General features: G+C 39.7%; 1 protein-coding gene across 2 annotated transcripts in view; it reads right to left on the bottom strand.

The window, feature by feature from the left end:
* TDRD3 (tudor domain containing 3) overlaps window positions 1-16,230 on the bottom strand; it is a 68,674-nt gene extending 52,444 nt beyond the window's left edge. The window contains exons 1-2 of one of the 2 annotated variants that reach the window (XM_087895555.1): window positions 15,914-16,230; window positions 3,266-3,350 (exon numbers count right to left, since the gene is read on the bottom strand). In XM_087895555.1, coding sequence (XP_087751681.1) covers window positions 3,266-3,350; window positions 15,914-15,957 — 129 coding nt within the window. In that variant the 5' untranslated portion in view covers window positions 15,958-16,230. The remainder of the gene's footprint in view (window positions 1-3,265; window positions 3,351-15,913) is intronic. The other variant, XM_087895556.1, reaches the window with a different exon arrangement.
* Window positions 16,231-17,205: the final 975 nt, after the last annotated feature.

A 17,205-nucleotide genomic window follows, 5' to 3' on the forward strand; every position in this document is an offset into this window, starting at 1 on the left:
CTTAACAGATTAACAGAGTTGGAAGGGACCTTGTAGGTCATCTAGTCCAACCCCCCCGCCCAAGCAGGAGACCCTACACCATTTCTGACAGATGGCTGTCCAGTCTCTTCTTGAAAGCTTCCAGTGATGAAGCTCCCACAACTTCCGAAGGCAACTTCAGTTCCATGGGTTGACTGTTCTCACTGTCAGAAAGTTCCTCCTTATTTCCAGGTTGAATCCCTCCTTGTTCAGTTTACATCCATTATTCCTTGTCTGGCCTTCAGGTGCTTTGGAAAATAGCTTGACCCCCTTCCTCCTCTCTGTGGCAGCCCCTCAAATATTGGAAGATTATTATCCTGTATGCCCTGGTCCTTCTCTTCACTGGACCAGCCATGCTAAGTTCCTTCAATTCTTCATTTTATGTTTTAGCCTCCAGTTCTCTAATCATCTTGGTTGCTCTTCTCTGCACTTTTTCTAGAGTCTCAACATCTATTTTAACATCTTCTAATTTCAGAAGAAGACAGAGAACATTTTACAAGGGGAGATGGTCAGCAAGAAATGAGAAGGAAACCTATTGGATAGAACATCTCAGATAATTCTGAATTGAGGAATAATACTACTACTACTAAAGGATCTAAGGATACCGCTCTTCTCCTCTTTTAATTTTCCGCATAGTGACAAGTAAGTTAATAAATATATATCCCCCTCATTTCGCCTGGTCTTCTGTCAAAACAAGACAGTAAACAATTTTGAAGGTTTTAAGGGTCTCTGGATGAAAATATGCTTTGAATAATGGATATTTCCTCCGAGCCCTTCAAAAATAGGCAAAAGAAATATTGAAGGAACTTGCATTATAATAATAAAAAAAAACATGAAAATAAATCTTCAGCTAAACTTAACAGATCAAATTTGAATCTGTAAACCAAGAAAGCCATGGTTTATTGCCTTATTTCTAAAGACATATAAATCAGAAATAGGTTCAGTTCGTCCCGTTAGCTGCACATTTGTTATTGCAAACCAGTGACCAATTAAAAACACATTTTTCATAAGATACGTGGTTTTTAAAAGTTTAGGAAATCCTTCTAGATGAAAAGTTGACAATGAAGAGTTTTGAAAAACTCAATAATGAAGGAGAAATGGATTCAAACTTGGTCAATATTTAATAAATTATTATTTTTTCCTAACAGATCACTTTCAACCATGTAAGCATCATGTGGGACAGAAAATTGTAAATGTTCTGAGCATATAGATGATTTTTAAAAATTCAAACTTTTTTTTTTGTTACAGTATTTTTATTCTGTATTTTTTAGTGCTAAACATTTTTTTTTTAGGAAAAACATTCAGGAAGTACTAGATAACACAATGCTCAGGATGTGCAATGGCTAGTAACATGAAAGTTGAAAATATATACAGTAAATCCAGTTCTTTTACCAAGAAAATGTCAGTTTTTACTTACATACACAATTAAATTTTTAATGGTGTCAAATTTGCGTGTCAAATTTTTCAACTTTCAATTCCCAAACATTAAAGGCGGTCAAAAGTTGTGACATGCCTTGGGGATTGTACAGATATTTTGGTTACTTTAATATAATTTAGATGTGCTTGGTAAGTAACTACATGAATATCATAACTTTTTAGCATTTTGTTTGTTTCATACCTATCATCAGTTATTTTACTGTGTTCCACCAGCTTTCATATCATCCTACGTTTTATCCACTTTCCATTTGGAAGTCTATCTTGTCACTTTTTTTTCAAATAGGAATTTCTCTTCTTGCAATAATTCTACTTCGAGCTAGGCTTTTATTTTCATTTTTTAAAAAACCAATAAGCTTCTTTCTTTGCCTTCGTAGTCTATTTCCCCCCACTTCCGACACTATCAAAGAATGGTGCTTCAGATACTGAACTTCTCATGGTCCTTGTAATTCCTGTATTCTTAAGCAATCAAACCACTCGTGCTTTTAAATGAATATTCATTCGTCTGCCACTTCGGTATAAGAAATGGATTTAATTATAATTAAACCACCACTTTCAGTTCTATGTGTGTCTCAATAAAATTCACTCCAGAAGATCTTTATTCTGTTCTATTACATACTTTCCGTTTCTCTTAAATTCACAGAATTTACAAAAAACGTTTCTACTTTTCTCTTTTCCGTGTCATTTGCTAATTCGTTTTTTAAAAATAATTTACTCCTCTTACAGTCGACAATCGAATCATCCAGATATCAAGAATGTCACCAGATGGCCCCATATTCTCTTCTGCTGTCTCTTATGGTTTTGGGCAATCAAGGATCCATAAAACATTTTAATAAGTAGAAAACTTACTAAAGGATTTGTTACCCTGAGCTGCCCTCATTCTACAGGCATCCTCCTTACTAATAAAGACAGTAGCAGTTTTGATGTGGACAATTTAGGCCAATATGACAGAAGTAAAACTAAAGTATAACCAGTTTTATCCTAATATTACTGCCATTCTAGGCAAATTATAATCTCTAACCTAGAAACCTCCTTGCAATCTAACCGACTATTATTTGCACCTTCTACTAAACACAGAAGGAGGAAAATTAAGTACACTGACATATACATAACCTTTAAACTCTCCCAAGACCAAGCAAAATTTCAGTATGTACTTCTAAAGAAATTCTAAACAGAAATCAGATTTGGACTGTGTTTCCTTCCTTCCTTCCTTCCTCTTCCTTATTGCTCCTTTCCTATTCTCCCTCTCGCTCCCTCCCTCCCTCCTTCCTTCCTGTTTTCCTCTTCCTTATTGCTCCCTTCCTATTCTCCCTCTCCCTCCCTCTCTCCTTCCTTCCTGTTTTCCTCTTATTGCTCCTTTCCTATTCTCCCTCTCCCTCCCTCCCTCCTTCTTTCCTGTTTTCCTCTTATTGCTCCCTTCCTATTCTCCCTCTCCCTCCCTCCCTTCTTTCCTTGAGGTTTTTAATAAGAGACTAGACAGTCACTTGTCTGAAATGGTATAGGGTCCCCTTCTCAAGGTTAGACTAGAATGCCTCCAACGTCCCTTCCAGCTCTATTCTGATTATTTCCTCCCTCCCTCTTTAAAAATATATCTTTATTATTTAACGACAAACAATACATGACTGACCAGAAGGTATAAATTTGAACAACATAAAACAGAAGGCTAATAAATATTTGTCGAAGGAAAAATAAAATAACCAGCCTAGAACATTTTCATTTCTAGAGCTAGCTAGGGTATTTTAAAAATCTAACTAACAAATGACCACAGGACCCGAGTGGATATACATTTTAAAAGTTCGCAAATTGTACCTACATTAAGTGCAATCAGGATAATATCGTTGATGTTGACTTTTTCAGGTGAGTTTGTGCAAGCCTCGATCCCTTCATCTGACAGGTACCTATTTAAAGGGGGGAGAAAAAAACCAGAACTTCAGTTAGGTTAATTAGAATTTTTTTTTTCATTTTTTTTAAAATTTGATTTATATGCCGCCCTTCTCCGGAGACTCAGGGCGGCTTACAGTGCGTTAAGCAATAGCCTTCATACTTTTTTATATTTATACAAAGTCAGCTTATTGCCCCCACAAACTGGGTCCTCAATTTACCTACCTTAGAAAGGATGGAAGGCTGAGTCAACCTTGAGCCTGGGGAGATTCGAACTTACAGTAATTGCAGACAGCTGGTGTTAATCACAATGCTATCAGTCTGCTGAGCCACCAAGCCCAAAATTCAGACAATGAATATGATAATGTGTGTTCAATACGTTATGTTTTGACGTGTTTTTTTAATATGTGTGTGATTGTTTTTTGTGTTATTTTTTAAAGACAAACTGTTTAATAAAAATTATTTTTTAAAAAAAGAAAAGAAATTCAGACTAATAACAATCCAGCTAATTGCAAAATGCTGTTTTAATCAGAGACGTATGTTAGATAATAATGATTCAATAGACAATGGAGAGCAGGAATTATCTAATGCAGCACAATTTTCCATTTCTAAAGTTTTGAACACTTCCCAAAGAGCCTCTTTTTAACCCACCTCTCCGTTCCGTAAGATATCAGGATCTTATGAATACAGAAACTCCCAATTTTTTTAAAAAGAACTATGTATGTACAGTTTTTATAGCTTTAGTAATTATTAGCTTTTGAAATTATGGAATTGGGTTTTTTTTTAAAAAAAAAATGGTTATAGTTCAAGAAAAGAAAAACCATGGCAGTGAAGGTGCAGATACAATCCTATACAACAAGGATGACTTGTACCTAACAGGAAAATAGGCACTTTTAATCATCTTCTTTTAATGACCCCATTAATGCAGGACCGCCTTCTGCCGCCGATAGCCTCCCACCGACCAGTACGCGCCCACAGAGAGGGACTCCTCAGGGTGCCGTCAGCCAGGCAATGTCGGCTGGCGACCCCCAGGGGGAGGGCCTTCTCTGTGGCAGCTCCTTCCCTCTGGAACGATTTGCCCCCGGAGATACGAAGGATATCAGATCTCCGGGTCTTTCGCCGTGCCCTGAAAACTTTTCTTTTCCATCAAGCAGGGCTGGCGTGAACCCCCTCCCCCCTTTTTTAGTCTTTTTAGTTTTAAATTGTCATGGGGTTTTAAATTGAACTGTTTTAAATTGGGCCAGTTATATAATTCTTTTAACAATTTTAAATTTTGTATCTGCATGTGTTTTAGTTCTGGCTGTTCACCGCCCTGAGTCCACTAGAAGGGCGGTATACAAATTGAAATAAATAAATAAATAAATAAATAAATCCTTTGCAGGGTGGAGTCTGGGCAACTGAATGGAGCTGAGTGTTTACTGGCTGGATGCCCTTCCTGTTGCCAATGCGGAGTTATTTCCAGCAGATATATCCTCATTGTGCCCAGAGAGAGAAATATCTGCCTCTACCTAGGATCGAAACTCACAGCCTCCCGATTGTGAGGCGAGAGCTCCACCTCTAGGCCACCGCACCACTCAAAATAGTCAACTTTAAGAGTGCGGAAAATATACAGTTCTGCAAAGGCGAATTGATACAGCATAAAAACTATTTAAAATATTTGCTCCATTGCTTCTCACCTTATCATTTAGATATAGAGGAGCTCAAAAACTGAATGGATTAATATGAGGATGTTTGGATGTCGAATATATACAATTTTACGCTCATACAGGTACGTTAAGTTGAGAGAATGGACGGCCAAACACGTCTATTCGGCGTGGTTTATGGATAAAAGTGTACATGAAGTCACTTTGATGCACAACTTAGGGTGCTAGAGAGAATGATTTTTTTCCCCTTTAGGTATAGCTGGTGAGGTGGGACACGGTGGCTCAATGGCTAAGACACTGAGTTTGTTGATCGAAAGGTTTGTGTATTACTAGGTTTTATGTTATGTTTATTCAAATAAAGCAAATTAAATATTAAACTATTGACAAACAATATTCAAATGCCTTATTGGTATAGAATGAAGCCGTATGGAATAGATTTTAATCTAAGTCCAAGTGTTTGGTTTTTTTTAATTTGACGGGTTGATATTTCAGCCTGCTTGAAATGATGCTAAACTTAATAGTAATCTTTCTTATTTAATGATAAAAAAAATCTCAACCTTTAAAACATGTATTCTTATTTTACATCTAATAGTAGTCCATACACACACACACGATGGCTCAGTGGTTAAGACGCTGAGTTTGTCAATCGAAAGGTCGGCAGCTCAGCGGTTCGAATCCCTAGTGCCACGTAACGGATGAGCTCCCGTTACTTGTCCCAGCTTCTGCCAACCTAGCAGTTCGAAAGCACATAAAAAATGCAAGTAGAAAAACAGGGACCACCTTTGGTGGGAAGGCAACAGCGTTCCGTGCACCTTTGGCATTTAGTCATGCTGGCCCCATGACCATGGAGACATCTTTGGGCAGCGCTAGCTCTTCCAAAGTTTTACACTGGGTCAGTTTGTTCCATTCCCTTCAGATTATGCCTTAAAACTAGTTATTGGCAATTAACAAGAGAAAGGAGAAAGCGGGTAAATGAGTTATAGATTTAGACCAAAGTTAACACTAGATTTCTCATCTCAGCCATAGAATATGTCAATCATTAATAGGAAGGCAGAAAATGAAGTTATCTCAAAGCCTGAATGAAAATGGAAGCTCATTTATTTACTGAGAGAATAACTAGCACAAAGGCACCCAGTCGGGTTTCATGCTTGAGGTGAGACTAGAACACACCGTCTCCTAGTGATTGGCCCAGTCTCCCAGCTGGCTTTCCTGCCCTAAGGTAGGACTAGAACTCACCATCCCCTAGTGACTGACCCAAAGTCACCCAGCTAGCTTTCATACCTAAAGTGGGACTAGAACTCACCGTCTCCTAGTGATTGGCCCAAAGTCACCCAGCTAGCTTTCATGCCTAAAGTGGGACTAGAACTCACTGTCTCCTAGTGATTGGCCCAGTCACCCAGCTGGCTTTCCTGCCCTAAGGTAGGACTAGAACTCACCATCCCCTAGTGACTGACCCAAAGTCACCCAGCTAGCTTTCATGCCTAGAGTGGGACTAGAACTCACCGTCTCCTAGTGATTGGCCCAAAGTCACCCAGCTAGCTTTCATGCCTAAAGTGGAGCTAGAACTCACCGTCTCCTAGTGATTGGCCCAGTCACCCAGCTGGCTTTCATGCCCTAAGGTAGGACTAGAACTCACCATCCCCTAGTGACTGACCCAAAGTCACCCAGCTAGCTTTCATGCCTAAAGTGGGACTAGAACTCGTCTTCTCCTGGTGATTGGCCCAAAGTCACCCAGATAGCTTATTATCCAAGAATAAATGCTTCGTTTTTAACTGCTGGCTATTTTCTCTGCTCTCAGTTTCGATTTAAATTTGATTTAAATTTAAATTTACTGATTTAAATTTAGAGCAGATAACAGATGAGATACAGCTTTAAATCAGAAACGGGCTGATGTAAATGTAGTCGGCAATTCATCAACACTGTTAACGGTAAAGCCAGTACTGTTAGATTTATACAATTGTTAAGGGCCAACAATGCTGAGCTATTGTAACACAAGTGGCACTTTATAAATATGTTTTGTATAGCATACAGCTTTTTTAGTAAAAGCTGAAAAACAGTAATAGCTCCAACAGGAATAATGACATTTGCCAATTTGTTCAACCCCAGATGAGGACAAGCAATAGTGGGAAAATATAAGAAGCTTCAAATTAAGTTCCCAGACATATAAATAGCATATTGCATGACCTATAATTTAAGCTGTAACAGTTTAAAAGCTAAAAGAGTGGTCAGTAAAAAAAAAAGAAAAGCAACAGCATGCAGAAAAACTGAGTGTAAACATGAAAATGTCTTTTATCCAAGTGCCTGTAACTGGAAACTAGAAATTATTAGCCATCATCACAAAGAGAAGATTATGAAGGAAAAGGGTTTGGTACAAGTTACCTAATTAATTTGAGTTAAGATTGAGTAGGTTTGGTTACTTCTACCCACTTCTAAGGAACATAAGCATAGAGTGCTCTAAGGATGGGAGAAATTAAGACGAACTCAGCTCTTTTCCTTATTAAGAATAAGGTAAAAAGGTTGAGAGAGGGAAAAATCCATAAAATTAAAAAGGACAATGGAAAGAAACAAAGATCAGAATAACAGAGTTGGAAGAGACCTTGTAGGTTTTCTAGCCCAATCTACTCAAGCAAGAAATCCTATATCATTTTAGATAAATGCTTAGGCTGTTGGTTTGAGCTCTGATCTTGGCAATTTGGCTGCAAACATTTCGTCACCATTCGAGGAGACGCCGTCAGTGCGTTTTGAGTTGGGCTCGTCGTCAGAACACAGGTCTCTAGCTATCTTTTTATGGGATGAAAATTAGTCTGAATGTTGTTTGTTGGCTCAGAAATATCCGAACCAACAAGAAAATAAGAGGAGGAAGAAATATCAGGCATGTTTGCTGCCTTATTTATAAAAATAAAGGTGGGATAACAACAAATACATAATAGTCCTGTAATAGTGTGGACTAAAAGGTAACGGTAAAGGTTCCCCTCGCACATACGTGCTAGTCGTTCCCAACTCTAGGGAGCGGTGCTTATCTCCGTTTCAAAGCCGAAGAGCCAGCGCTGTATGAAGATGTCTCCGTGGTCATGTGGCCGGCATGACTAAATGCCAAAGGCGCACAGAACGCTGTTACCTTCCCACCAAAGGTGGTCCCTATTTTTCTATTTGCATTTTTTACGTGCTTTCGAACTGCTAGGTTGGCAGAAGCTGGGACAAGTAACGGGAGCTCATCTGTTACGTGGCACTAGGGATTCGAACCGTTGAACTGCCGACCTTTCGATCGACAAACTCAGCATCTTAGCCACTGAGCCACCGTATTTATTTATTTATTTATTGGTTCGATTTATATGCCGCCCTTTTCCGGAGACTCAGGGCAGCTTACAATGCGTTAAGCAATAGCCTTCATACTTTTGTATATACCTGCTTAGTAGGGCTTTCGCCCCCCCCCAGCGGTGTTTTTTTTTTTTACACAAAGTCAGTTTATTGCCCCCACAATCTGGGTCCTCATTTTACCTACCTCGAAAGGATGGAAGGCTGAATCAACCCTGAGCCTGGTGAGATTTGAACTTGCAGTAATTGCAGGCAGCTGGTGTTACTTAACAGTGCTTTAGTCTGCTGCGCCACCAAGGCTCTTAATAGTATGGACTACTATTAGATGTCAAATAAGAATACATGTTTTAAAGATTGAGATTTTTTTTTATCATTAAATAAGAAAGATTACCTATAAATTTAGCATCATTTTAAGCAGGCCGAAATATCAACCCGTCAAAGTAAAAAAAAAGCACTTGGATTTAGATTAAAATCTATTCCATACGGCTTCATTCTATACTAATAAGGCATTTGAATATTGTTTGTCAATAGTTTCATATTTAATTTGCTTTATTTGAATAAACACAACATAAAACCTAGTAATACACAATACTCTGGTGTATTAACTTTTCCAAGAACATTAATTTATTTTTCAGCCATGTTATGTTTTGTACTATGTTTGAGGTTCTGACCACAATATACCCTCTAATTTTGTTAGAAAATATGATGGCTACGCAAAGCTTAAAATATATTAAAACAAATGTTACAGATATAGCCACAGAAAATACCAAATACATCTCACCGCTGATTTCCATTAATGTTATAAATGAAGATCAACAATACATTTAAATATGATAATTATTACAGATATAAAAATATGCCATGCAGTGGTGGGTTTCAAAAATTTTTTACTACCGGTTCTGTGAGTGTGGCTTGGTGGGTGTGGCATGGCTTGGTGGGCGTGGTAGGGGAAGGATGCTGTAAAATCTCCATTCCCACTCCACTCCAGGGGAAGGATACTGTAAAATCTCCATTCCCTCCCCAATCCAGGGGAAGATTATTGCAAAATCCCCATTTCCTCCCAATCAGCTGGGACTTGGGAGGCAGAGAACTACTCAAAATTTCCGCTACCGGTTCTCCAGAACTGGTCAGAACCTACTGAAACCCACCTCTGACGCCATGGTTTTCAATGCCTAAAACTTTCACTGATTTGCTGTTTGTGAGATGGTTTTCTATCACATACTAATTTAGGTTAAAATGGCATTACGTAGTCTGTTGATTGTGGTAGGATTTGAATCACGATCTTGGCATGTATGAATCAAGCTGAATATAAGCTTATTAATCGAGCTGAATAAAAGCTTATTAATCAAGCTGAATAAAAGCGTATTTGTCTGGACAGCGCATGTAATGAGAGAAACCAGCAATTGTCCTTTGCTAATTTGATTTTAGGATTTTAGCATGAAGGATCAACCCAGCCGAATAATAAAAATAGTAAAGAGAGATTTCTCTTCTAGACTAACAATCTTCTTTCTTAAATACAATCTTCCCTGTTTTTTTTTCTTTTTGTTTTTTTTTCAGATCCCAAGGCTTTGTACAACTGTACAACTTAATCTTCTACTTTATTTTTTTTTATATCCACCTATTAACTTCATTCTTTTTGCCTAAGGTGTTAACCATTTAAACTTTTCCAGCCTTTTTTCCTTTCCAACCCAACACCTGGAGCAATCTTATGTAGATCTAATCGAATAGAAGTGACGCTGATCAGTTCACACTTAGAGTCAATTACAAGTAAAGCAGCAAATAAGCCTGATAAATCAAATTACTGGGGTTTGGGGGCTCCCTGAGCGCCATTGAGATACTCAACAATCCTATAGTTGAACCATGCATTACATATATTCAATAATATTGATATAAAGTGACCACTAAAGAAGATTGACATCACAACGTTTCTAATATTCCCAATTTTTGCCAACTCCCTTCTAGCACTGCTGATGTTACCTAGTTTGGTAATGAAAACGTCTGCAAGGAAAATAACCAAGGTCAGAGAGAGTCAAAGATCCCACATTCCAGTGGTGAAATCCATTTACTACCGGTTCGGTGGGCATGGTGTGGCGTGGCTTGGTGGGCGTGGCAGGGGAAGGATGCTGCAAAATCCCCATTCCCTCCCTACTCCTGGGGGAAGGATATTGCAAAATCTCCATTCCCACCCCACTCCAGGGGAAGGATACTGCAAAATCCCCATTCTCTCCCCACTCCTGGGGGAAGGATATTGCAGAATCTCCATTCCTACCCCACTCTGGAGCGAGCCAGAAGTGGTATTTGCCGGTTCTCTGAACTACTCAAAATTTCCACTACTGGATCTCCAGAACCTGTCAGAACTTGCTGGATTTCACCCCTGCCACACTCCCAACTCTATTCTTGGTCCATGCAGGGATCAAAAAAAGAAACACCAAAGAGGTGAGTAAGACTTCTATTTCTCCACCTTGTCCACAGAGGCATTTATTTATACTACTTAGCCAGACGCTCTCTACAGATAGTCCCCAACTTACAACTCGTTGTAAGTGACCGTTCAAAAATCACAACGGCACTGAAAAAAAATGTTCTTCATACTTCCGACCACTGCAGCCGCCCCGTGGTCACGTGATCAAAATTCAGACACTTGGCAACTGACTCGTATTTATGACAGTTAACGTGTCCTAGGGTCATGTGATCTCCTTTTGCGGCCTTCTGACAAGCAAAAGTCCAAGGGGAAAGCCCGATTCACTTAACAACGGTGCTACTAAGGTAACAACTGCAGAGGATTCAGTGAGCAACTGCAGCAAGGAAGGTTATAAAATGAAGCAAAACTCGCTGAACAACTGTCCTGCTTAGCAACAGAAGTTTTGGGCTCACTTGTGGTCGTAAGTTGAGGACTACTTTAGCATCTCCTGCTGGATGCTGTCCAAGATTCTGATAAGCCCTCAAATGGACTCTACCCCAAAAGATTCAATAAATGTATATTTATTACAATCTGGATTTCTGGTCAAGTTTTTAGATTTTATAGATAACACAATCCTAGTCGAATGAGGCAGAACCCTTAAAACCAACTCAACCTTCATTCTCACCAATTAGTATATATACTCCTGATCAAACAGATTACATTTAATCCATTACTATGAAAGACGGTTCTGCATAACGTCTCATTCATCCAGGTCATGGTTGTCCCAAAAATGCTTTCATTTTCAAGGCCACTGGGCTTTTGTGATTTTTTTTTAAAGACATTTCACTTCTCAGCCAAGAAGCTTCTTCCGTTCCAACTAACTGGTGGGGAATGGAAGGGATTTATACTCTGCAATCAGCCAGCTGTTAGTATTCTGAAACTACTACCTTAGTGGCTAATCTACCTATTAACTCTATCTATCAAGCACATCTGGAGCCTTTCCTACAAGAAAGGATTGGAGTCAGTATGAAGTCCAGCAACTTACAAAGAGTGAAATTACAGCGATTTCACCCAGAAAGGTATTAAAAGGTATTTCAAACAGTTGTTCCCCATCAAAGTAATCTACAATCAAGACCACATCAAAAGCAAAGCTAATTAAAATACATCTAATCAGAATCGTCAACAGGTGAGCATTAAGTCCAGCCGTAAGTTGTCTAAATAACGTATTATTGTGGTGTTATGTGGATGCCATTTAAATCTACATTCACTTAAAGTTAAGCCATGCCTAATAGGATATAAATTGCAAGGATATGAAAATCACAAGAACTACAGTACAAGGACAAAGAGTTGGAGCCAGTGGAATAAATATTTTTTTTAAAAAAAATAATCTTCTTTCTTAATCCAAGAAGACAGTTAAAAACTAGTTTATGTTTCAGTGTTAGAGCTATATATTGCTCAAACAAAAATATGATTTGTTCTACTATTTCTGAGCCATTTATGGATAATATTTATATATTTAATAACATTTTATATAATAATTTGACAGCTATTTAGCTATAACAAATAATGCCACGTGAAATGGAGTTGCACTGCTGGATTTAAAGTTCCGCATAAAAATATAAGCAGTTATAAATGGAAGATACTAATATCTACTGATTATCAAGTGAGGTACTAATACCACTCTATAAAGCTTTAGTAAGATCACACCTAGAATACTGCATCCAGTTTTGATCACCACACTATAAAAAAGATGTTGAAACTCTGGAAAAAGTGCAGAGAAGAGCAACCAGGAAGATTAGGGGACTGGAGACTAAAACATAGGAAGAACGGTTACAGGAACTGGGCATGGCTAGTCTAGTGAAGATAAGGACCAGGGGAGACATGAGAACAGTCTTTCAATATTTGAGGGGCTGCCCCAGAGAGGAAGGGGTCAAGCTATTTTCCAAAGCACCCTAAGGCAAGAAAAGAAACAATCAATGGAAATTGATCAAGGAGAGATTCAACCTAGAAATAAGGAAAAATTTCTGATGGTGAGAACAATCAACCCATGGAACAGAAGTTGCCTTCAGAAGTTGTGGGAGCTTCATTACTGGAAGCTTTAAAGAAGAGACTGGACTGCCATCTGTCAGAAGTGGCGTAGGGTCTCCTGCTTGGGCGGGGGTTGGACTAGATGACCTACAAGGTCCCTTCCAACTCTATTAATGTGTAATCTAGTGTAACTTCACTAATGTCTTTGTTTCTGGGGAAGATATTTAATCCAGAGAAGCTACACAGCTTTTTCTGACATATTACCCATTTATAGTTACTTTGCCAAACTGATCAGGTTCACCGTTTGTATGAGGAGGGGTTTAGCCAACTCTGCCCCAAAAAGGAGAAAAATGAGATGAAACCGGCAAAATTTAATACTTATAAATGCCCCGAAGCCAATAAAAACTGAAGAGCATCTGATTTTGGCAGCACTGATGACAACAATTTTTTTTAAAAAATCATTGTGAAGATTCCAAGTTCATCGGAGAAAACGTAGACAGAACCATATATCTAATTTTTTAAAAAAAATTTAAAAATGTACACCAGGCTTCAAAAGTAAGGGTCTCTCAAGGTGATGTACACCACAGTTAAATTTTGTTTTGACTTTTAAAAGTTTATAAAACTGTTATAGTGTGAGCATTACTTCTGGCACTTATTTTTTAAAAAAGAGGTGGTTGTCCGAGATATCAAAAAAGAGATGTCTACTGTATATTACACATACACATACACACAAACACTAAAGCAGAGGTTTATACTCTGCTTTATATACTGATGCACTGATCGTATTTGTATGTGTGTCCATATTTATATACAGTATATATACACACATATACAATCAGTGCATTGGTTGCTTGATAACTGTAGTACATTATAACACAACTGGAAAGCATGCAACCTACATTAACCTGCATTTGGCTCTGGTATTATTTATTGTTTGTTTGATTGATTTATATGCCGCCCTTCTCCGGAGACTCAGGGCGGCTCACAATGCATTAAGCAATAGCCTTCATACTTTTATATATACCTGCTTAGTAGGGCTTTCGGTCCCCCTTAAGCAGTGTTCTTTTTTATATAAAGTCAGCTTATTGCCCCCACAATCCGGGTCCTCATTTTACCTACCTCGGAAGGATGGAAGGCTGAGTCAACCTTGAGCCTGGTGAGATTTGAACTCGCAGTAATTGCAGGCAGCTGGCAACTTAAGTGCTACTTTAACAGCACTTTAGTCCACTGTTCCACCAGGCTCTTATATTATATTTGATTATCCTGTCCCGTCTTCTTCTGAGAATCCTTTTTTCTTTTTAAAAGTTCCCCTGGCATCTCCCCCCTTGGTCTCCCATCCCAGCTCCGGGATACAAAAATATATGGATTTTTAAAGACACCCAAGCCAATAAACACGTTTTCTCCATCATTGAAAGACGTGTTGCTTTTCCCAGGACGGCCGCTCCCTTCCTTGCCATCCCAGGAAAAGATGCATTCGGTTGAAAGCTTTCAGTTTACGTAGCCGTTTAGAGTACGTCCTGAAAGCTTTTAGCAATTTGGTGAGTCCCAGAGGCTGGATGCAGGCCTGGTGCATCAGGGCCTCTGGTTTGGCTCCATTATCGCAAATCCTCACCCGTAAATCAAAAGCCATTTTGACAAGGAGGCTAACGTTTAAAACGTTGTTTAAAAATGCGTAGCACCGGGGGGCTCTGAAATTGAAAACACAACACAAACAGAAAGGACGCAACAAACATCAACCTGCATTTGGCTCAGTTATTGTGTTATATAAAATGCAACACAACTTGAAAGGGTGCAACACATACATCAACATGCATTTGACTCTATTATTTTATTTATTTATTTATTTATTCATTCAATTTGTATGCCGCCCGTCTCCGAAGACTCAGGGCGGCTCACAATGCATTTAAAATCATTATAAAAAACATTTAAAAATTAAAAACATTAAAACTCATTCATGGCCAGATCTCGCCGGATCACAAGAGCAAGATCAACGGCCCCAGGCCTGCCGGAAAAGCCAGGTCTTCACCGCTTTTCAGAAGGCCAATATTATATAAAATGCAACACAAGTTGAAAGGGTGCAACATACATCAACATGCATTTGGCTCTGTTATTATATAAAACGTAACACAATTTGAAAGGGTGCAACAGACATTAACGTGCATTTGGCTCATATTATATTCTAGAAAATGCAACACAACTGGAAAGGGTGCAACACACACTAACATGCACTTGGCTCTGTTGTATTGTATAAAATGCAACACAATTTGAAAGAGCGCAACCCACATTAACATGCATTTGGCTCTAGTATATTATATTATATTGTATGGTATTACATATTATATTCTAGAAAATGCAACACAACTGGAAAGGGTGCAACCCATATTAACATTTATTTGGCTATATTATATTAAATATTATATTATATTATATATTATTATATATTATATTATATTGTATTGTATTGTATTATATATTATATTGTATTATTGCATTACTGTATTACTGTATTATATATTAAAATGCAACACAACTGGAAAGGGTGCAACCCACATTAACATTTATTTGGTTATGTTATATTATTATATTATATTATATTGTAGTATTATTATATTATTATATTATATATTAAAATGCAACACAACTGGAAAGGGTGCGACCCACAATAACAACACGCATTTGGCCCTGTCATTATATTTTATTTTCTCATCCTGCCTTCTTCAGAGAATCCTTTTTTTTCTTTTTATAAATCCCCTCCCCCCTGCATCTCCCCGTGGTCTCCCATCCCCACAGTCCCAGGATGCAACTGATGGCTTATCCTGCTAGCAACCATGTGTACTGCAAGACTTTCTGGGATGCAACTATGGGAGAAACCAGAAACGGCCCAGAAACACAACACATTGGGGAGGGGGGGGTGTTTGTGTGTGTGTCTAAAACCACAACACGGTTTCATCCTCATCAGCGAGGAAGGCGGCCTTTCGGGGTGGTCGCCCATCCAAGGACGCACCAGGGCCGACCCTGCTTAGCTTCGCTGACCTCCCGCTCGCGCAGAGGAAGGAGCCACCCGCTCCCTCCCCCTCCAGCGGGCGGCGGCCCTCGCGGCCACGGAGCCAGGACACCGGCCGTCCGGAGAGCGAACCGTCCCGGCAGACAACCTCCCCAGCCGGGCACGGAGACCTCCCGGCCTCAGGAAACTTACCAGCCGGACTCGGAGAGGGTCGCGGCCGCCGCCGCGTCAGCCATGGCGCCGCCGCCGCCGCCTCCCGCTCCCCCCACCCCGCGTAGGGAAACCGAGGCACGGCGGCCGGAGAGGGTCAATCCCGAAAGCGTTTCCTCTTCTCCGCAAGTTATTTATTTCAAAAAAAAAAAAAAAGAGCGGGGAGGGTGAGGGAAGAGACCCTGCCCCCTCGGCCTCGCTCCGGCTGCCGGAAGTCCGAGGAACCCGACGCCAGCCTGCGCAAGCGCACGCGCTCACCGTCTCCCTTTTTACGGCGTCCGCCCGGAGCCTAGAGAGTCTCCTCTTCCGGCCGGGAGGGCGGGTGGGACTTCCTGGAGCGCGGATGCCCCTGGCGGATCCTAGCGGAACGGCGCCTGTCTTGGAGCATGGAAGAGCATGCAGAGGGAATCCTGAAGGCAGCAAATAAGTGGGAAAAGCAACCAGCACATACACAAAAAAAAGAGAGGCTGATTTCAAGTTTTTTTTTTCTGCGGACCCAGCAAATAATGGAAAAAGGAAGCAGAACCAGAAGCTGGGTTCGCAGGAAAAACCTTGAAATCAGTTTTTATTTTCGTGGTTCTATCTAGTTTTTTTCCAGTATTTGCTGCATGCAGGATTTTTTTAAAAACCCTCTTTGTCTTCTTTCAAAACTTGCAGCAAAGTTTTGACAGCTAACAGAAGCAGAATGGTACGATTAGAACAAGCAGCCCCTCACCCAAGATCCGACACAGGACGAAAGACCATTAGCCACACTAGGAATTGGCCGACATCCTTTTAGAAACACAAAGCCCCTATTGCACAAATCCCAAACTTCGAAGTTACGGAAACTATAAAGATCCAACAAGACAGACCCAGACTTCAGAGGATAATTAGAACTGCAGAAAAAACAATGGCTACCAACCTGTCTTCCATTGAGGACCAGTATACTGCACGAGTCAAAAAGAGGGCTGTGGAAATATCTACAGACCCCTCACATCCTGGTCATAAACTGTTTCTACTCCTACCCTCAAAACGACACTATGGAGCACTGCACACCAGAACAATTAGACACAAAGAACAGTTTTTTCCCGAATGCCATCACTCTGCTAAACAAATAATTCCCTCAACACTGTCAAATTAGTTACTAAGTCTGCAGTAATATTAATCTTCTCATCGTTCCTATCACCCATCTCCTTCCACTTATGACTGCATAACTGTAACCTTGTTGCTAGTGTAGGAAGTTAGCACCCACCCCTTTCCTGGAAGAGTGAAATGTTTTAGGAAATATGAAAAAG

Source organism: Pantherophis guttatus, chromosome 5, assembly GCF_059756535.1.
Source record: "Pantherophis guttatus breed Tessera chromosome 5, ASM5975653v1, whole genome shotgun sequence".
Classification (NCBI taxonomy): domain Eukaryota; kingdom Metazoa; phylum Chordata; class Lepidosauria; order Squamata; family Colubridae; genus Pantherophis; species Pantherophis guttatus.